The sequence below is a fragment of the Neltuma alba genome, unplaced genomic scaffold (assembly GCF_004799145.2).
Source record: "Neltuma alba isolate B1F8T4 unplaced genomic scaffold, ASM479914v2 tig00011340_pilon, whole genome shotgun sequence".
NCBI lineage: Eukaryota > Viridiplantae > Streptophyta > Magnoliopsida > Fabales > Fabaceae > Neltuma > Neltuma alba.
In genome coordinates this window covers 491327-513176 of record NW_021636042.1, presented here as the reverse complement: position 1 = coordinate 513176, position 21850 = coordinate 491327, and the positions used below count along the sequence as shown (strand labels likewise).

Here is a 21850-nt window from a genome sequence, read left to right as displayed (position 1 = left end):
TATCATCTCCGGTTCTTAGTATAAGAGATAGTTTGACATTTAATTTGATCATAAGACCTCAATCCACTTTATTTATTATATTTATTCATTTTTTCTAAGGTAATCATTATAATAGTTACACATATTAAAGATTTTATCAAATAGTAGTTATGGCTAATATATATTATTAGCAAAAATACTTTAAGAAAGATAGCAATTATTTATGACAAATAACTAACTTATCTAATTTTTTTAATTTACTTAAATTATTCAACTAGTTTTATATTAAAAGCTAATCATAATATAAACTAAAGATCTCTTTTAGAAGTTACCTTATTTTTTTGGTTACAAAGTTGCCTTATTTTAGATAAGAGGGATTATGAAATTTAATAGAAGTTACATTAACATATTCTGGACAAATCATGATTAACTCCAATCAGATCAAGTAGAATACTCCCTCCATTAAAAAAAAAAAATCAAGCAGAATACAATGACAATGCATGGAACCAAACGTCTTATCATGTGAAATAACACAATTTATAGAGTCCAGATTAAAAATGGAAGAGTTTGGCCCTTTAATCCTTATATTTTATATTAATTTTTAATTTTGGTTTCTGACATTTTAAAAAAAATGCTTCTTATAATTTCAGCATTATTATTTTTTTTATAACTTAGAGTATCATTGAGTCACAGTAAATTTGAGATCAATTTCTGTTTAGCTGGAAATGTTAATTTTAAAACTCTCCCGGTAAATGTATTTTCCGATATTCAAACTTGTGTTTTCCTCCTTACAACCTACAGAGGTGAGATCTCCCAATTTTTTTAAATATATTTCATGCAAATTTTTATTTTTTTCCGTGTCTCTTCACACATTTTATTGAGTAATTTTCCTTAATTTATTTGCATATAATTAAAATATAATTTTTTTACTTTTTTTTAGAATTTAACTTATTACCTATTTTGTTCGTTTATGTATCTGTCTGCTTTCATTTATAAAAACGGATGTTGATTTTTTTTAATAAACAAAAAATTAGGTGGACTGGAATTCAAGAGGCAAATATTAACTATAAACTCTCATTTATAAATTTATCATGTAAATTATAAATTTTATTTTGAATTATACATATGATATTATATGCGGTTGGCAAAAAAAAAAAAAAAAAGATATGATATCATGCGCGAGCAGAATTGTAGCTCTTTTTTTATTATATAAAACCTAATTAATTATTCATCACTATTATATATATTATATAAAAATAGTAGTTGGCAAAAAAATTAAATAAAAAATGTATGTTACTTTCTTCAAAATATTCCTTCCGGTTCAAAATATAAACTAAACTTTAGAGAGGTTTACTTTTGTCTAGACATTTAATTAGTTTCTTTCAATTTTATCCCTATATATTCTCTTTCTTCTTTGATTCGTTTATTATATCTTTTACTTATTCTTTTCATTAATAAGGACATATTTCACACAAAAATTACATAATTTACATATTTATTGTTTCAAACTGATTTTAAATAGTTTCTTGATAAACATAAATGAATAAAATTTAGTTTATATTTTGAATCGGAAGAAATACTTTTGAGACGGGTAGTTAACGATCGTGCGTTTCCATACCCAAATTCACTTTAAAAAACCTATTTTTATGTAAAGTAAGATAAAAAAATTTTCAAATATATTTACTTTATAAGTTTAAGGTGCATTGAACATGCGAAGTATTTTTTTTAATTGTATTTAACATTCTAAAATATTTTGTTGTGCATTCAGTACTTTGAAATATTTTTTTAAATACAATAATATTTTAAAGTATTTTTTGATGCATTCAACACATTCAAAAATTTTTTTAAGTAAGTTCAGCACTAAAACAAAAAAAATTTCAAAATACTAAATGCATCCCAAAATATTTCAGAGTGTTAAATGCATTTAAAAAAATATTTTAAAGTGTTAAATATATCTTATCCCTATTTTATTTATTACTATAAAATTATTTTTAAAACGACGCTCTCCAACCACTCCCGACGCTTATTTTTCATGTCCTGCCAAACACGTTTCATTTTAGGCACCGGATCGCATCCTTTTTTCAACTCGGCTGCTCAATCTGCAATCCAAAGCGTGACGCATCCCGTTTCCAGCTTCGAGACACCCCAAATAACACTTTTCGTTTTCCTGGATTTTTAAAAAAATAAAAAAAGAGGCTTTCTCTTCGATTTTTCAATCAGGAGTTGTCGATTCTGGTAAAACTTCTTTGTTGCTCTTCGTTTATGCATTTGATTTTTTTTTTTTTATCGTAACAATTGTTTGTGAGGCTGAAGTCGATGCTTTTCTTACCGAGTCATTCTCCAGAATTCAGAGACGAATGACTAATCTTTAATGCCTTTTTTTTTTAACAAAAAAAATTTGTTCATGGGCGTTGCTTCTTTAGCTTTTAGTGGTTTTATGCACAAAGATAGCAGTTCCTCTCCCCCCCCCCCCCCGGGGGGGGGGGGGTTTATAGTGCCTCGCCGTGCATAGCCCCAAAGGACGATGCTAGTTCTACTAGCAAGATGTACCTGCATTTTTGGTATAATTTCTCTGGATGAAATTGAGTATCAGGATTCTTCGCATGCTTATTTAAATTCCAAATTTGATGTAAATCTTGCCGTAGCAGAAATGGACCAGAATGCTAGTTAAATTTTAAAATCGAATTGTTACTGCTTACTTATTTTATGATCGGTTGTTAGTTGAAGGTCCTCTGGTCCTTGTTATTGCGTCGTTTTATGTTAATTTGCTTATTTGGTGCAACTGGCTGCTCAGCTTTTGAGTGCTGTTTTTGCTATTTAAGCTCATAATCGTTCCGTTTTGCAGGGAGCTTCGAGGGTTGATCATTTGTTGTAAGAATCTTGCAAAATTTAAAATGGTACGAATTATAGTACTTTCAAGGAAAAGTGGTGGATATGGATACCTCGGTGCTTCTCAGTTCTTAGGGCTTCGAGGGGAGCTATAAAACAAAAGGGATAGATCGATCTTAGGAAAAGGGGAAGTCTCCTCGTGATTAAGCGGAGCAACTGTCCTCAAAGTCGTTTGCTTCAATTGAAAATATTTTTGCAACGCCTGATTTTGGAGAAGAGATCAAATAGTCTAAATGGAAGATGGTGCAGGCGATGAGAAGACAAGAAGGGTTGTTTTTGTAACTGTGGGGACGACTTCATTTGATACTCTTGTGAAAGCGGTGGATTCTTCGACAGTCAAGCAAGAGTTATTTACAAGAGGGTACACCCACCTCCTGGTTCAAATGGGTCGCGGATCTTATGTTCCCACTAAGGTAGTCTTAAAAACACTTCACTGCAGTGCCCTTTCTTTCCCCTTGCCTCCTTGCCTTTTATTCCTTACTCATCTGATGTCTCCACAATGAAGTTAAGCTGAACTACTATTAGCTTCTCATTTATATAAACTAGTGACTAGTGATGATTTGTGTTCAAATACAAAACATTCTATAGGTGAATGTTAATTCAGAATTTAGAAATTTAGGAATCTTTTGAATACAGAGTTTGGAAGTGCGTCCACATAAGGCTCCTTAGATATCTTTGACTTGTTTTTTAATGCCCGTTGGAAATTTGTGAAAAACCGAAAGATGTTAATGCATGATGGCTTTATCACCCGGAAATTATGAACTAGGATTTTGATAAATTGTATTGGTATTGACATTAGCTTTATTACATGCTTCTCTCAGTACTGAATTTCTTAGAAGTTACTTCTTTGTAGTCCGAAGGAGGTAGTTCGTTGGCTGTAGACTACTTCACCTTTTCCTCCAGCATTGCCGACCATCTCAATTCAGCCTCTCTTGTCATCAGTCACGCAGGTCACTTTTTCTTTTATCTCTTTCGTTGTTGTTGTTGTTTTTTTTTTGGTTCCTCACCTTTTTATGTAATTATGGTTTCTTCGAGTTTGCATGAGCCATGATGTTACTATTTGGTTTTAGTGGCCTCAATTTGATTGTTCCATCTACAAGGGAGAAGTAGCTGTCACACCAATGGTCATTGGTTATATTTGTTGCATTCTACTTTAGACTAAAGTTGGATGTGAAAATCATTGGATAACTGTTAACTGGTTTGTCCGAGTTATTCACCAGTACTAAGAAGAACAGAAGAAAATGAAAATAACAAATAAGCTGCAGCGGTCACGACAGGCTGGTGAATGTGATTGGATTAAATAACAGATGGACATAATGAACAAGGACAAATCATATACTAGGCACTGAATTGGACTTATTTTCACCAAATTGACTTGCGTGGTTTATTGAATTTAATTCAAATTTGAAATTAAACTAATTTAACGTGATTGATGTCCTTTATGCTTGTGTAAGAGCAAACAAAGGATCCATCAATTCATCCCTTCCCGTCTGAGGCTAAGCACAGGGGAACTAGTTGTTATGTTGAAAAGTGAGGGGGATATTTTCCCACTCCTAAATGCACCGAATGAATGAATGTGGTATTTCACAGTACTGAATCTGAATGCCTGCCTGGGATTTTGGAAAACGACAAAAGTTTTCATTCTTTTCTTTTTTTTGGGAGAAATTTTATATTTTTACAGGCGTGTTAATATGGCAGTATTACATTGACTGCTAATTTTTTACGAGGGATGTAAACTGTTGACTCCATGCAGGCTCAGGCAGCATATTCGAGACGTTACGTCTGGGCAAGCCTTTAATTGTGGTTGTGAATGAAGATTTGATGGACAATCATCAAAGTGAACTCGCAGAAGAATTGGCAGATCAAAAACATCTGTACTGTGCGCGTCCTCAAACTCTCCATCAAACTGTAGCTGATATGGATTTGAATTCTCTTGTCCCTTACTCTCCAGGTGATGCCACACCTGTGGCAAAGCTCATAAATAGGTTCCTCGGTTTTCCTGATGATTAACGAGTTAAAAATATGATTCATCTAACAGTTTTCTTTTTAGAAAAAACATGAGAATTATAAATCTCAGTTACCAGCCAACACAAGAAGCACTTGGGCGGGATGGTTACAATTGACAAAGCTCAACTCAAACGGTGTCAGTCTCACGCCTTGAGTGTGAGCATACTTGTTGAAAACCAAGAAAGATCATAATTGATCTGGACATACTAGATATGTGTCGTGACAATGTTGCGCCAGACATTATATTCAACTCAAAAGCTACATGCGAGCTACGTGTTTAAGTTTGAAAATATGAATGTTCTCTCCTCTGCATATATCTCCTTGGGATCCCTGAACTCATTGATATCGGAATCATTTTTTTTTTTTGCGTGTGCATCCAGTATTTTGGGTCTACTCATGGGGCCTAGGCTAATCCAGATTGAGCTGAGTGGGACCCTTTCGGGTGGTAAGCTCTACTACCGAGTATTTAACGTTGCTGCATTTCTAAGTTTGAACATTAGACCTCTGGTTGAGCTGGAATAATTTTCTTACTAGTTGATCTAAGCACTTGGTGGTATTGGTATAGGAATCATTGTGGAAGTCAATTGTTTCATGGTTATCGCATAAATAAGACTCTTGATGAGGAGAAAATAGTTTGAAGTAGCGAATGTATTTGGTGCTGATAACAAGCACTTAAAAAGTTAACATTTGAAGTTTGGATGCAAATGTGGTGTTGTAATGAATGGATGGGTGAAGCACATGGCGTGTGACTGATACGGGACATGGGATATCTGAACGGAAAGCGAAGGTTGAATGTGAAGTATATTGCATAGTGGGTTCGGTTGTTGTGGTCCTGCTCCATCTTGAATATAGCTTTCTGATGGCCACATGACGGGTGTGACTTTGAGCTCGCCATTTTCATGCCCTTTGCATAATGAATACTGCTTTCCACCCCTGATGTAATAGCTACTTGGTGTCTTTCTTTGAGTGTAAATATAAAATCTTAATTTATTTTGTTTCTCATGCTTATAATTTTTTTCCTAATTATCCCTATTAATTGTAGATATTAAGAGAGCTTATATCAATGGACAGGTTCAATACAAATGATTTAAGAGGATATTCATTTTTTTTTTAACAAATAACTAATTTCATTAGTTTTTTTTATTTACTTAAATTAATTGTGAACCACCAGCTATGTCCAAGGCCAATTGTTGGCTTTGTTGAAAGCAGTGCCTGTTCTCCTCACTAACATTGCAGATTTGCAGGCTGAAAAGTGAAAATGATCTATTTACAGTTGATAAAAACATGCTTTTGGTCAGTGAGACTGATTGAATGAATGTCTTGTTTAAAGGTGGTAGAGGTTAGGTACGATGTTGTTTATTTCGGTTGACAAAGATAAGGATGCCCTTGAGAAAGGAAAGGAAGTGTAGTAGCAATTGGTCATTTCATTGTTGAATAAATGATTGGCAAGTCGGTTTTTCTTTCCTTTTCACGGATTTGTCATCTGCCCAAGTGCCTAGCTTGTGCAAACGAGAAAGTAATGTCAAAGTATTTGCCTTTTTGTGATCTCATTGCTACTTGGACGCACAACTAAGAATGCATGTGAATGTTGACTATTATATTACCACTTAAAACTTTAGAACATGCCGTATTAGGGTTGAAAGTGAGGTTAGTGTGTTGTGCGTGAGCGACAAAATTGTGATAATACCTTTGATTTTTAATATTCCTCCGGTCCTAAATATAAGACTCATTTTGCAGCACTGTAAAATGGGTCTTATATTTAAGTCTGGAGGAATATAAGAGTTAGTTTGACATTTAATTTGCTCTTAAATATAAGATCTCAATTTACTTTATTTCCTAAATTTATAATTTTCTTAAAATATTTTTATTGATTACATGTATGAAAAGAGTTTCTACTAAAAAGAGTTCCAAAAAGTATATGTTTAAAAGAGCATTTAAGAAAAATCAATATTTATTTATTATAAATATCTAAGTTAACTAACTTTGTTACTATTTACAAATTAATTAAGAGAACCAAAAGGCGAAAGGCATGATGGCATGAGAGACCCTATCAATATTGGTATTTGTGTCAATAACCTAATAACATGAAAATTCTTCTATGCGGAAAATCACATGTTTAATCTCTTTTATAATCTCATCCGGTTAATATCTAATCTTCTAATTTTTATTAAACATTATTGCACCTTGCAATTTAGTCCACCCTGGGTGCAACCTCAATCCCATCAAACACCAACTGTATTAAATACCAACTCTTTCGCCCTTCTCTTTTCTTTACCTTGGATTTCAAGTTATGTGCAGGTCGCCATTGATTTAGCGATTCATCAACCTCTTCTTGATTGACGATATGATTCTCAAATATAAACATTTTATTATATGTAGCTCTTTTCAATTATTGTTGGTTAGGAAATGATAGAATGGAGATGGGGATGACTAATGAAATGATAATTTAGAGGGAAAGAATGGAAATGCACATGCTGAGCTTAAGCGTTGTTTTAATCTGTTGCCTCTTTCGGAGGGTATCATAATTATTGGTTGCCGAAAAAGAAAATGCCCACTTGGTTAGCTGGCAAGCCTTCTCTCACCCATAACTGCTATCCTTTATTTGATTCTTTTTTTTTTTTTTATCAAATTGGAATAAGAAAATTATATAGGAAAATGGCAAATAAAAACCCGGATTCATGCTGTAAATATGAAATCTCACTGAGATGTCTGAAATGCCCATCAGCTAAGTGATAAGTTGATTATGGGAAATGACAAGTTTACTTGAACGAATGACAATTTTAGTAGATCACATCACACCTTGACTAAGAATATGCCAAATGACAAGCTGATTATGGGAAATGACAAATTCACTTTAGCGAATGACAATTTTAGTAGACCAAATCACAACTTAGCTGAGAGACATTTCAGATATTTCACTAAGATTTCATATTTGCAATATGGAACTAGGTTTTTATTTGCCATTTTTCAAATTGAGAGTTTCAAAGCACAATTTCATATATTGGGGGTATTATTTGCTATTTTTTCAAATTGTATTGCATGCCTTGGTTTTATTCTGAAATCTGAAGATTATTAGGATTTCTGCGGATTCAAAAGACAGATAGGGCAAAAGCTTCAAGGCTTTTGTGATACAAAAGAAAGAGAATTGCATACATAAGACAACGCTAGGGACAAACCAAGTACACGATGCCACTTCGATTAAATTATTCACGAGAAAACACGGAGCGAGAGGGAGAGAGAAGGGGGGAGAGAGAGGTGTTGTGAGCCTTTAGTTGGTCACTCCTTGGAAGAAGGGCAGTTCAAAACTAGCAAAATACTAACTTGCACCTTCCGTTTTGTCTCAACTATCAAATTCATTCATCTGTCTCTCTCTGCGCGAAAGCCATCTCTTTCTTCTTTCTAGCTTTGTTCTCTGAAATCATGGAAGTCAATACCAGTTTTGCTGTGGCTGCAGAATCACCAAGTTTTGCCTCAACACAGAACCACTTACATCCTGAAGAGTATAATAAGCATCATCATCATCATCCCCATTTACCCTCCAAAACCATTCTCATAGTCATCATAACTCTCACTTCCTTCTTGCTTCTTCTCGCCATTTCTCTCATCATATTCCTCCTCCGTCGCCTCAAATCCTCTCCCAAGAATCCAACTACTAAACTTGGCAATGAAGAGTTCCATGACACCGCTAGTAGCAGATTCAACGCCTCAACAGCTTCCAACTTCACTTGTAGCCCAGGTAATTAACGTTCTTCTCTAGCTCAACAAAAGAATGTTTTGAAGAATAAAAGGTTAGTGTTATTAATTTCGGGAGAAAAATGCAGATGTCAGGGGAGGGTGTATTTATGGAGGAAACATGAGCAGACCAGTAGCAACTAAATTCAGAGGAGTGCAAGTGTTCACGTACAGGGAGCTAGAGGTGGCGACGGAGCGATTCAGTGAAGCAAACATAATTGGAAATGGAGGGTTTGGTTTGGTGTACAAGGGAGTCTTAAGAGATGGCACTCTGGCCGCCATTAAATTGCTGCAGAGGGACGGTAAGCAAGGCGAGCGTGCCTTCAGAATCGAGGTGAGCCCCTTCATTTATTATCTCGTTTATCTCTGTTCTAAACCCCCGTCTCAAAACATTCAGGGATAATTAATCTGTAGGTCCTTCTTGTTTCAATTAATTTTGAATGAGGCCTCTATAATTTTTTTTCTTTTTATTAGGTCCTTATACTTTCACTTGTTTTTAATTAGGTCTTTGCATTTATTTTTCTTTTAATCAAATCCTTATAAGTTCATTTTATTTTTAATTAAGTTTTTGAATTTTTTATTCTTTATTTTATAAATTCCAATAGTACTATTCTCTAAACATAAAATAGTATATATTATTTAATATTAGTTTATAAACAATAATATTTTAGGAATAATAATTTTTATTTTTTTCGGCAAAAGAATTAATTGTTTTAAAATTTTTTCCTGAATTAATTAATTATATTACTATTTTTATTATATATTTATTAATTTAATTATTAATATTTTATATTTCAATATTAATCGATTTAATTAAGTTTATATTTAATTAACAAATAAAAATTAAAGCTAGATGGACCTGATTAAAAATTTAATAAAATTATAAGAACTTAATAAAAAAAATAAATGCGAGGACCTAATTAAAAACAGATAAAAGTATAAAGACCTAATAAAAAGAAAAAAAAATATAAGTATCTGATTTAAAATTGGTTAAAACTATAAGGACCTACAGATTAATTAACCCAAACATTTAATACCTCTAACTATTTGAATCTAACACGATTTATTACTCTTCAAGAGTTTTTCACTATATATTTGGAAATCAAGTTTATGATTAAGGACTTGACTTTCGTAGTAACGTTTCTCTGTTCTGTTCTTACCTGCTCCCCTGCTTTTTCACTGTTGTCTGTGTTTCCTTGCCGGGCATGTATGTAATCCTGTTTGTTCAGACTCTACAGAGATTGCATTTGTCTTTTCTGTTTGGAAAGCTGCCGTTTCCGTGAGCAAATGGAGATCCAAAAGAAAAGTCAAAACTCAAAACAAGTTACTATTTTAAAATTCCTAATGCGTGAAAGGACCTACAGGACAAAAGACTACCTTTTTATACGCTACTACTATGCTCATTTTTGTGGTAATTCTGTTGTCTCTGAAGTAACTCTAAAGTGGGAAGAAAACAAATAATTGATTTCCTCACGATTCTCAAGCAATAATTCTTGATTTTATACTTAGTACCCGCCAAAAATAATGTCCTGCACATGGGTGCGAAGAGGAGAATGTGAAAATAAAATGTCATTTTTTTTATGCTTGGCTCTGTTTTTAATTGCAGGTGGATCTTCTAAGCCGATTGCATTCTCCTTATTTGGTGGAGTTAATTGGGTATTGCGCTGATCAGCATCACAGGCTCCTTGTATTTGAATATGTGGCCAATAGGACACTTCAATACCATCTTCACTCTGCTCAGGCTCATGCTCAGCCGTTGGATTGGTGGACGAGAATGAGGGTGGCCCTTGATTGTGCCAGGGCCTTGGAGTTTCTGCATGAGCATGCGGCCACGCCTGTGATACACAGAGACTTCAAGTCCAACAATGTTGTGCTGGATCATAACTTCCGTGCTAAAGTTTCTGACTTTGGATTGGCCAAGATGGGTTCAGAGAAGATCAACGGTCAAGTTTCCACAAGGGTTTTGGGGACCACTGGATACCTGGCACCAGAGTGAGTACACTGTACCCTCACCCAAAAAAAAAAAAACTATCTTTTGGTCACTGTGATGCTCCTTTCCTTATCTTCTGGACACACAGTACGAAAATTGGTGTGTTAAGAGAAGGGAATCATTCTAATGGACACAATCGGTATCAAGTCACTTTCATGCAAGCTGTCAATTTTCTCATTTAAGACAAAGATGGTTTTCTCGTAGCGGCTATGAAATGAAATTCATTACTAACTAAGATTTCAAATTGAAATTATATTGTAGGTATGCATCCACAGGGAAGCTTACCACCAAGTCAGATGTATACAGCTATGGTGTGGTTCTTCTAGAGTTGCTCACTGGGCGAGTGCCAGTTGATATTAAGCGCCCCCCTGGTGAACACGTCCTTGTCTCTTGGGTTAGTTATTTGATTAATAATTCTTTGTGCATACATAAAGATAGCAATTTTTCTTTTAATAAGAGGGATAAGTATTAGCGGTTTGAGGATACAAGCGGGATTGAACCCATAATCTCTCACTTACAAGGAGCATTCATGTCACTAGACTATAAGGCCATTTACATAAGATTGCAAATATTGAATTTCCCATATCTTGACGTTACATTACAACATGAGAATTTCATTATTTTTGTTATGTTACTAATGGATAGTTTGATATAACTTACAAGCGGCGTGTGCTTATTGATCACTGATCAGGCTCTTCCGAGGTTAACAAGCAGAGAAAAGGTGATGGAAATGGTTGATCCAGCTCTGCGAGGACAGTATTCTAAGAAGGATCTAGTGCAGGTTAATTTTCAGTGTGCTTCTAGTCATTGTTAGTAGGAGGAGTGGCGATTTTATCCCATTAATTAATGCTGTCTTTGTATTAATGGTTTGGTTTATAGGTAGCAGCCATAGCAGCAATGTGCATACAGCCAGAAGCAGATTACAGGCCGCTTATGACAGATGTAGTGCAATCACTAATACCACTAGTTAGAAACCCATCTTCTGTTAGTTCATCTAGTTCATTAAGATATCAGAAACATGCTTCAAGTCCAAGCCGTTAGCTGCTGCAAAATGGAGCAAATTCACAGTTCAAGACCCACCAACTGACTATTTTTGAAAGACTGAAGCTTGATGGGTTATGTCCGATGAATAAACTCGGGTCGGGTCAGACCCACAGAGCACGGGGATGGGACAAAATGCACCATGGATAGACTAATTCAAAATCATCTGCAATCTATGTTGGCAAAGAGATTTTACAGTCGATGTACATGCCATGGGACCCACAAAATGGAAAAAAAAAAGATGTGTGGCCCATATGGGAATAATGCCAACTTGTTGGGATTTATCATTTGCAAACCAGAATGCCATCAGCTCATATCAATTATTTTGTTGTTGGTCTTACTTTCCACTTGTATTTAATCATTCAATCAAAAGGCTTATTTTTCCCATGAAAACTTTAAATACTAACAGTGCAATGCAAGGATTGCACTAGTCTGAAGTTGTGCAAGGCCCAATCTGATATTCAGGCGGCAAGAGGTTCCACATTTGTCATAGACTAAAGTGGAGACCAGACTGCTCCCAGACCCAAGAGAAGTTCTAGACTGGCTTTAGACCCACAATGATTGTAAATCGATCATCTGAATCTACATAGCCCATGATCTCAGTTAAATTTTTTGCCGTAACTTACACAACTGTTAGATCTGCGGACTCGCAACCTCACATTGAAAACAGCTTTAAGAAATGTGCTTGATGTCTGTTGGGCTACGAGATCCTGGTGGGCTATATTAAATATTAATCAACTGAAAAAATGACAAGCATTTTCTCTTATCATCTTTTGGTTCCATTATAAGACTTGATTCCCCTCTCTCTTCCTCTTCTGATGTAAGGCTTTTTCTTTCCAACCCTGTCAGCATATTTGGCGAATGCTGCAAATAAGGCCGACTTGACAGTTAATTCAGTTTCTTTGTTCCTTCGTTTGCCAACCATACCTACAACCTCATGCTTGTCTTCATTTAAGGAAGAAGGTTCTGCATCGTTCTGAGTATAGGTTTCTAACCGATTGTAATGATCATCAGCTATTATTATTTCATAAATAAATTTATAGGCCAAAAACCATAAAAATATACCCTTGAGAGATAGTCTGTATCCATTTGGCCTTGGATAATGTCTGCAGGCTTGTTTTCATAAACTTTAATTCTTTCCAAGTAACGATCGCATTCTTCCAGGCTGTAGCCACAGGAGATGGGAAATTTAATGAAATCAGGTAAATCAGAAGAAAGGAAGGCTGTAAAATCAAGTGGACAGATCAAAGGCATCCTGCTAGTTGCTATTACAGCTACTAAAATTCACGAGAATGACACAATAATTCCAGACTTATAGGACAGACAAATTCGGCTTACAATACATATCTGTAACTCAGTCAGTCACTTGATGTTCTTCAACGAGATGAAACCACACGTTTTCGTCTTTAATAGGAATATGGTACCTCTAATCAGAGTGCACTAAGACATATCTTTAGATTGTAGTAAATTCTAACATAGAATGGTAGAGTCATGAAACAAAGCTGTTTTAGTAAGTTAAAATAGAGGCTTCACCACATCCTCCTGAAACCAACAGGAATAATCCATATAGGATCTATCATACTCAAATAGGAAGTGAATCCACTATGTTTAGACATCTACGTAGATCATTGAAATTCTTCTGCAGCTCCCTTATTCTGTAATATAAGGGGTCTGTTTGCAGGAGATGATGAGGAAGACTGCATCAAACCATCCACTAAAGTTAGGTAGATGTATTATCAAAAGAAGCCGAGAACCTTGAACAGATTTCAGAGACAAGAAACTGAGATGGAGAGCAAATGAGGTTTGCCCAAGCAAATAGTCAGAGACAACATCTGCAAATGTACCCCTGACATTCCTAATATGTTTGAGCCATGGATTTTCCCTTCTGAAGAAACTGACTCCTATGATCTATATGCAGGTTTAAGAAAAAAAGTTAATTTTACTAAATTCCCTTGGAGGATAAGAACATATTGCCTGGCTGTGGCTCACAAAGAAACCTAACTCCGGTCATGGAGAAACAGAGGGAAAAGCAAAAACCAAAGGTTATACTCCTCCAGTCCTTAATATAGGACCCAATTATTGAGTTGGTTTTGGTTCTAAATATAAGAATTATTTCTCATATTTGTTAATTTTTTCTAAATTACCCCTATGGATACTCCCTCAATCATAATCAAGTAGAAGAGGAAGATGGGGTATTAAGAAAGATGATTATGGTATTTTAGGAAAAACGTGTCACATTTTTTATAATTAACTAACTTACCTAACTTTCTTAATCTAATCAAATTAGTTAAATAGGTTTTATATTAAAGACCAGAGGAGTAACATTTTTGACAACATACTAACACGATGAGGAGTGCAAATGAGTGCAAATTGCAATTTGCAAATATTCGTAGCATTTGAATTAATTCCCCGCAGCTCCTACCTTTCTTGGGTTCTAAGAAATTTATTTGATCAATTGCTTGCTTGTTTGGGATCACTTATGCACACCTCAAAAACACTTATTTACGTAATTTGAAACAAAGATCTCCTCATATGTTTATTTTATATCCTGTAAATTATGATTAAAAAGCTGTCACCGTCTTACTGTCATTCCAAATAGCTGAGGAAATTGCATATTTGTCGTGAAAGCCCAAAAAACACATGAAACTGTCGGTAACAAAAAAACAAAAAGGTTATGAATAAAAAATGAAAAAAAACAGATGTTGAATTTATTTCTGGGCTCCTCACTCCGTTTTATGTTCTTTTAACTATATCTTTTTTATTAGAGCCAATTTAAATCCACACAAACAAATTAAACATGTTAATATAAGATTTAGAGTAGAAATCTGGGATATTATCCAAACATAACAGCCAGCCTTGTCATTGCAGCAACTTTGTTATTAACTCTTCTTTTCTATATTGTATTTCTTTTTTTTTTGTCCTGCTATATTAATATTTTTATACATGCTTTTTTTTAAAAAAAAAATCAATGGTAACTTTTACATTTTAAAAAAATAAACATACAACAAATTATAAGTTTTTAGCATAGTAAATTAATCCTACCTCAATAGCACGATGAGAGAGAAAGAAACCAATTAATTGAAGAATTTAGAAGAGTCAATAACTTAATGTGTATGAAAGATAATGGATCCAAAACTGCTTAGTTTAAAATCAATACATGCCAATATACTACCTATGCTCCTAAATATAAAAGCTACTCCTCCGGTCTTTAATATAAGACTCTTATACTATTAGTATGAGGGTCTTACTGGAGAAGTAGTTAACTAATTTGAAGAGATTAAGAAAATAAGTTAAGTTAGTTATTTGTAATAAATAAATATTATCTTTTCTAAAATATCTTTACTAATAAAGTATATTGGTTAAAACTACTATTATTAAAACAGAAGGATTACCTTGAAAAAATATATATATAAATATGAGAAACAAAGTAGATTGAGGTCTTATATTTAAGACTAAAATAAAAATTAAACAAGGTCGTATATTAAGAATTAGAAGTAGTATAATTTATAAGAGATTGCATTATTTTGGTTAAAAAAAATGTTATGAACAATGTTAAATTATGTCAAACTGTGTAAAAGCATGGAAATAAAAACATATATATACATAGAATTATACACACACAATTAAAATTGTCCGCTATTTGTTATTTTTGATACATGACAATAGGCAAAGCCATGCATGTGAGAGCCGTTAAAATGTGTCAAGAGAGTTAAACGGATTATCTCATTTAAACCACCTTAATTTAATGGGTTGAAAATTGAAAATAACATCATTACGTGAGGTAAACGAGTCAGCTTGATTAGCTCAGGACAAGATTTTAGAAAATAATAATAATATATATATGTGTGTGTATAATTAAAATCAAGTTTCCTGTGTCATTTGAATGTCTTAATTAAACATTCACAATATTTGAATTTTCTGTTTTTTTTATACAGATATAAACTTATTAATGTTAAACTTAATATCAGGACCAAGTCACTAAGGCAACTTTCTATTCACATTGAGTTCTCTTTTTTTTCTTTATTTCTTTTTTTGGGTGTAATCTCTTTTTTTTTTTAACATACTACCTCCAGTCCTAATTATAAAAGCTAGTTAATTAATTTGAGGAGATTAAAAAAAGTTAAATTAGTTATTTGTAATAAATATGTGTTATTTTTTTAAAATATCTTTACTGATTAAGTGTATTGGCTATAACTACCATTGTTAGAAGGACTATCTTGGAAAAAAACATAGATATGAAGACAAAATGAATTGAAATCTTATATTTAGGACTAAAATAAAAATCAAACAATATTTTATATTAAACACTGGAAGTAGTAGTAAATTAGTAATCCCATCAAATCAATATCCCCAACTCTATTATGCAAATTCACATCTTCTAGAATTGAATATATAACAAAGAAATACTATCTAATTAGTAATAATTAAAATTTAAAAGGAAGAATAAAAATTAAGAATTCGAGGATCATATAAGCCCAGCGCAGGTTAAAAAAATAAAGAAGCTGGAATGATAGGGGAATATAGGTTATAGGACTTGGAGTTTATTAAGATTTTAAATACAACTAATTTTATAGTATTATAATATATTAACTTAAATTTTAATAGATTGCTTTAATTGATTCTCACATTGCGTTTTTCAAATCCATCTCTTTCTTTTGTATCCGAGTGAGATAAGAAATTTATTTCTTTAAGGTATTATACATTTTAGCATTAAATCATTAAATAATTAAATAATACTATTATTTAGCGTGATATATATATATATGCAATAAAATTTATAATCATTCGTATTATAAACCTCCAAATTTTTAGGCTCATATCTTATTATCTTAATTTTGACCCCAAAAACAGGATCTTACTATCTTAATATCTTGTATTTGTATCTCTATCCATATTTTTAATTCTTCTAAGATAATTTAAAAGATAGAATAATTATATCTCATTATCTTCATCCATATAAACTTTGGCCGGAAAAAAAAATCTACATATACGTACGGGTTGACAGGCATCACAAATCGTCATATCATATTGTGAGCAGAGCAACCGAATAATCGCGGTTAATTTAGATTTATCTTCTATAACCTACCAAGCACGGTCTATAATTTCATATTACGCACCGAATTGCATCTGCAATCCAGACCTTGACTGTTCCCGTTTCCAGCTTCGAAATCAGAAGCAAAACTGTGCGTTTTCCTTGATTAAAAGGGAAAAATTTTCACTTCAAATTTTCGATCAGAGTTCTCAATTCAGGTAAACTTTCTTTGTTGCTCTTTGTTTCTGCATTCGATTTTTTTCATCGTAACAATTGTTTTTATGGGCTGAAGTTCGATGCTTTTCTTACTGGGTCATTCTCTAGAAATCAGAGGCGAATGGTTAATCTTTAATATTTTTTTTTAATTGTTTATGGGCGTTGCTTCTGCTAGCTTTTAGTGGCGGGAATTGTCTTTATACATAGAGATGGAAGTTGCCCTTTTTTTTTTTTGGTTATGGTGCCTCTCTTTACATGGACCCAAACTACTAGCAAAATGTACTTGCATTTTTGCTATAATTTCTCTTGGTGAAATTGAGTGTCGGGATTCCTTTCATGCTTATTTAAATTCCAACTTTGATGTAAATCTTGCAGGCGCAGAAATTTGAACTAGAACCCTTGTTAAATTTTAGAATCGGATTGTTACTACTGGTTACTTATTTAATGATCGGTTGTTGGTTGAAGGTCCTCTTGGCTCGTTTTATGTTAATTTGCTTATTCTGTGCAATTGGCTTGTCAGCTTTTGAGGGCTGTTTCTGTTATTGAAGCTCAGAATCGTTTCGTTTTAGTGGGAGCTTCGAGGGTTGATCATCTGTTGTGAAAATCTTACAAAATTTAAAATGGTAAGAATTGTAGTACTTTCAAGGAAAAGTGGATGAGCTTATTTTTTTCAGTTCAACTGATCATTTAATTAGATCCATCAATTCTCGTATTGTTTCTTGCATTATCAATATTTACGATCTTGCACTCTTGTGCTCAGTTTTTTGATGGATATGGATACCACGGTACATCTTTTGAGCAGATTTATCGATGTTACCCTGCTTCTTTTATTGATAAGGTCAGACTTCTTCTATTTCTGTCATTGATGTACGTAGTCTGTTGCTATTCTTCTGAACTGAGATGTATTCGGTGTGAATCCGGTTTGGAGTCGCCAAATATCTACCTGTGTCTAATTTTGCATGCTATATATATTGTGTTCTACACTGAATAAATAATCTAGCCTATTCAACCTGTTGTGCTTGGCTTTCTGTCGACTCTCTGGTTTATTTAACTTTTCCGTGGAGAAAAGTAACAATAAACATAGCTGGAATTTTGGCCAAAAAAAAAAAAAAAAAACTTAGCAGGAAACTTCTTTTATGCAAACTTAAATCACATCTTCATGTAGAATTTCATATTAGTATGTCCCCTACATCTGTGCTTAAATACCGGAACATCATTTCAAAAACAAGAACTTAAAAGTGAGTCAGAAAATTAGAAGGTTGAGAAATTGACAAAGTTGAATAACAACAGCCTTGATCTTCAATTCATCTTTTTTGTCAAAAAAGAAAATTATTGATATTCTTTTTTTCTTGTTTATTTTGCAGCCTCAAATAGAAAGTGGCGATAAAAGTAAGTTTCTGGTTTTTTGTATTATCAGATTATCCTTATCCTTATCTAATGTTGATTATAATTCTTGTTTTGCTTCAGTTATAATGCCTCCTTCAGCCCTCGACCGTCTAGGTTAGTTGAAATTCCTACCTTATATTTTGTTGTATATTCTTCTGATACGTTGGGTGCCTAGCTAGCAAACTTTCAAGGCTAATAATAGCAAGTGTAATTTTCAGCATCTCTGCATATTGATTATCCGATGTTGTTTGAACTTCGGAATGAAGCTGCCGAGCGGGTGTCTCATTGTGGGGTTCTGGAGTTCATTGCAGAGGAAGGCATGGTGTATATGCCATATTGGGTAGGCACTTAAAACTTATAATTTGGGAAGTATGGTTGGTGTGCTTCGCCCTGAGGTTCTTTTTTTAATTCATGCTGCTTCTTTGTGTGTTCTTGTACAGATGATGGAAAACATGCTTTTACAAGAGGGGGACATAGTGAAATTGAAAAATGCTACGCTTCCAAAGGGGAAATACGTTAAATTGCAACCACACACAACGGATTTCTTGGATATCTCCAATCCTAAAGCCATGTAAGTTGACTGAAAGATTATTGTATTCAAGTTAGATATCACCATGCTATGTCCAAACCGATAAGTTTTTCTTGCAAGGATGAAATTCCTTAAGTCAACATTGTTTCGTCTTCCAAATGAAGATAATGTGATGTGTTGCTTCATATCATCTTTGACAGTCGTACCCAGTGTTTGATGTTTCAGTTATTGCTACTGGTATTGGGGTTGTTTAAAACCCAAATAAACCTAATTATAGTAAAACCTGGCTTTAAGTGCTGGGTTCAGTTTACATGTCACTATCGTGAAACGTTCTCGTATTTAACTATTTTTCTTGGTTAGTGTTGTTCAGCCGTTAAAAATTGACAACCATAATGGATATAATGCTTCTAAGTTTCAGTTTACCTTTGTGAAATTTCTTGCCATGACCCGGCTAACCTCATGAAACTAAAGCAATCTTCAGATAGGTTTAGTTTGGTGGGCTTATTCCAATTGTCTTTAGATTGGTGTAGAATAAAATAAGGGCAACCTTTCTACTCATGTTGGTGTTTGATGTAACTCGAACCAAGCCAAGCATTGGGCAGACACCCTTTTGTTGCTATTACCAGGAGTTGCGGGCTTGCGTTTAGTATTTATTTTAGCTTTCCTAAATGCATATATCTATAAGCGGGTTGCAACTTAGCTGTTCATCAGCCAAGTTTGCCCATGGGTTTATATGGCCTTGTCCATAAACAGTTGCAGATTCAAAAGCAAATTTATGAATTTACAAAATTGATATGTATATTTAACAACTAGATTCCAGTATGCTTCTCCTTCATGGTGGGTTTGCTTTTGTTTTATTTATTTATTTATTTTTTAAATATCCTGGGTTGCAGGATTTCTTACCCTCCATGGTTTCTCTGATTTTTCTTTTCTTTTCTTTTTTCGTTTTTCCTTTGAATTAAATTCTTTTCCGTCCAAGAAAAAAGTGACAGGTAATCTTGAATGTTTTAGAGAACTATTCATTCGATTAGAAGAATATGGTATAAACTGAGATTTCACTATGCATTGATATTAGATGTATTTCTGAATTATACAGACTTTCTGTTCCCAAGAGGTTCAGAGATGTCGGCAGTAGTTTAACGGGATTCTGTTACTTGCATCTTATACACGAAGATTCTTCACACTTTTGTCTTTACTGCATACACATTACAAGTGGTAGATCTTCTTTTAGATATTTGAGTGTATTTTGATTTGACATGCAGATTAGAAACAACATTGAGAAATTACTCCTGTTTGACGACTGGAGATAGTATCATGGTGGCATACAACAACAAAAAATATTACATAGATATTGTAGAAACCAAGCCTTCCAATGCAATAAGCATCATTGAGACGGATTGTGAGGTGGACTTTGCACCTCCCTTGGATTACAAAGAACCTGAAAAGCCCATTGCCCCACTTTCTGGTAGCAAGGCACTAAAGAAAGGTGCATGATTGCCTCTCCTAATTTTGTTTTAACCTTTCCTTTTTTTCTCTTTTTTTCCCCCCCTTTTCTGTTGCCGTCATGTGACAAACTTTTTATTCATCTTGACAGATGAAGAGGCCCCTCCTGAAACTGAACCCAAATTCAACCCGTTTTCTGGGGCTGGGCGACGTTTGGATGGAAAACCCTTGAATTATCAGCCACCGCCACTTTCTTCTTCGGGGTCTAAGGACAAGAGACCCAGAGTTATAAATAGCGATGCGCAGTCTTCTGCAGCATCTACTTCACAAAGCAACTCTCGCGAATCCCAAGGAAAGCTTGTGTTTGGTTCAAATGCAAACCGGTCTAAAGAAACCGCAAAGGTAATTTAGCTGCTTTTTGCTAATATTTTCTACTTTGTATGCCAATTTAAGTTGCCATTATGCCGGCCAAATTCTTTCTCTAGATGGTAATTAACAAAGTAGATTCTACTTCACCTATGGTTTTCAGGGAAAAGAGACAAAACAAGAGCCATCCCAACAGAAAGAAGAACCGAAGTTTCAGCCTTTTACAGGGAAGAAGTACTCGCTTCGAGGTTAACATAAAATCAAATGCCTTCAAACGTTTATTGTAATTTGCTTCAAGGATAAGTTAATGGATCAAAGGATACATCAAAATGTTGTGTTGATCCATAATTTGATATAGATAGGTGAGTTGATAAGACGCACGAGAGCTTGTGTATCAACGAGGCTTTGGCCTCTTAGAGCTTATTTCTGGCTTATTTATGCTCATTGCCCTGTCTGCTTTCAGGCTTTTATTGGAAATAACTCTTTTCTTTTATTATTTATATTTTATTGAAATGACAAAAATACTCTGATATTTAGGTCATGTGATATCTTATAAGAGACAAAGAGGGTCTCGAACACCGTTATACTTTGTTTTTAAGATATATTTTGCTCATTAATTCAGTGGTTAGATCAGAACCAAGTATTCTGCCAATACCAGATTAGAACTAAGTATTCTGCCAATACCAAAATTTCCAAATGTTAATAATTTAACAAAAGTAAAGTCACCATTATTAGAATTAGAAGCTCAACCAGTCTCCAGGGAATGATACTGCTTTGCTTATTTGTTGATGTTACTATGCGCAAGTTATATAAAGCTCTCAGTTCCCTAGCTGGATTAAAGAACTCTAAAGCTTTTAACATACTACTTCCGGTCTTAATTATAAGATCTTATTTATAATCTATAAATGAAGTCTTATAAGTAAGATCGGATGTATTATTTGGCAAATTCGTCATTGGCCTTGCATGCTGTCACTCACTCCCATTCCAAGAAAAAGGGTCGTAACCTGAAAAGTGCGAGACAAAATAAAAGTTTGGTAGGCGGAAGCTTTTCAAGTTGCTGGCAATTTACTAATTTAGTGCATGATAGAGGAACGTGAATTTTCTCTCTATATTTTATACACACAACATCTGGGAATTATAAGAGCGAGATTTTTTATGCGACATATTATACTACAGATTATCACCTCATTTGTACACTAACAGGAAAAAAACAAGTGTATATGACATTATTGAGATACTA

At 33.9% G+C, this 21850-nt stretch overlaps 3 protein-coding genes across 7 annotated transcripts; all 3 read left to right on the top strand.

Annotated features, from left to right (window-relative positions):
* Positions 1-2091: 2091 nt before the first annotated feature.
* On the top strand, positions 2092-5886 carry LOC114712187 (UDP-N-acetylglucosamine transferase subunit ALG13 homolog). 3 transcript variants are annotated; one of them, XR_003737208.1, is made up of 5 exons: positions 2092-2214; positions 2825-3281; positions 3722-3818; positions 4622-5320; positions 5441-5886. XR_003737208.1 is itself a non-coding variant. In XM_028896659.1 (4 exons), exons 2-4 carry the CDS (start codon positions 3102-3104, stop codon positions 4876-4878), a joined length of 534 nt encoding a protein of 177 aa, XP_028752492.1. In that variant the 5' UTR covers positions 2092-2214; positions 2825-3101; the 3' UTR covers positions 4879-5886. The 3 variants fall into 3 exon arrangements, 2 of the variants coding, with proteins under 2 accessions (XP_028752492.1, XP_028752493.1); XM_028896659.1 differs by having other exon boundaries at positions 4622-5886; XM_028896660.1 differs by lacking the exon at positions 2092-2214 and adding an exon at positions 2522-2540 and having other exon boundaries at positions 4622-5886.
* Positions 5887-8295: 2409 nt separating this feature from the next.
* Positions 8296-12031, top strand: LOC114712185 (probable serine/threonine-protein kinase PBL7). Its single transcript, XM_028896655.1, has 6 exons — positions 8296-8611; positions 8697-8941; positions 10214-10599; positions 10859-10991; positions 11289-11378; positions 11477-12031. Exons 1-6 carry the CDS (start codon positions 8296-8298, stop codon positions 11636-11638), a joined length of 1332 nt encoding a protein of 443 aa, XP_028752488.1. The 3' UTR covers positions 11639-12031.
* A 4671-nt stretch (positions 12032-16702) lies between these two features.
* On the top strand, positions 16703-21151 carry LOC114712186 (ubiquitin fusion degradation protein 1 homolog). 3 transcript variants are annotated; one of them, XM_028896658.1, is made up of 10 exons: positions 16703-16888; positions 17458-17509; positions 17647-17724; positions 18251-18275; positions 18354-18386; positions 18491-18612; positions 18713-18843; positions 20064-20287; positions 20396-20646; positions 20774-21151. In XM_028896658.1, the coding sequence occupies exons 2-10, from the start codon at positions 17507-17509 to the stop codon at positions 20861-20863; spliced, it is 957 nt and encodes a 318-aa protein (XP_028752491.1). In that variant the 5' UTR covers positions 16703-16888; positions 17458-17506; the 3' UTR covers positions 20864-21151. The 3 variants fall into 3 exon arrangements, with proteins under 3 accessions (XP_028752491.1, XP_028752490.1, XP_028752489.1); XM_028896657.1 differs by having other exon boundaries at positions 17435-17509; XM_028896656.1 differs by having other exon boundaries at positions 17407-17509.
* The last annotated feature ends 699 nt before the right edge of the window (positions 21152-21850 follow it).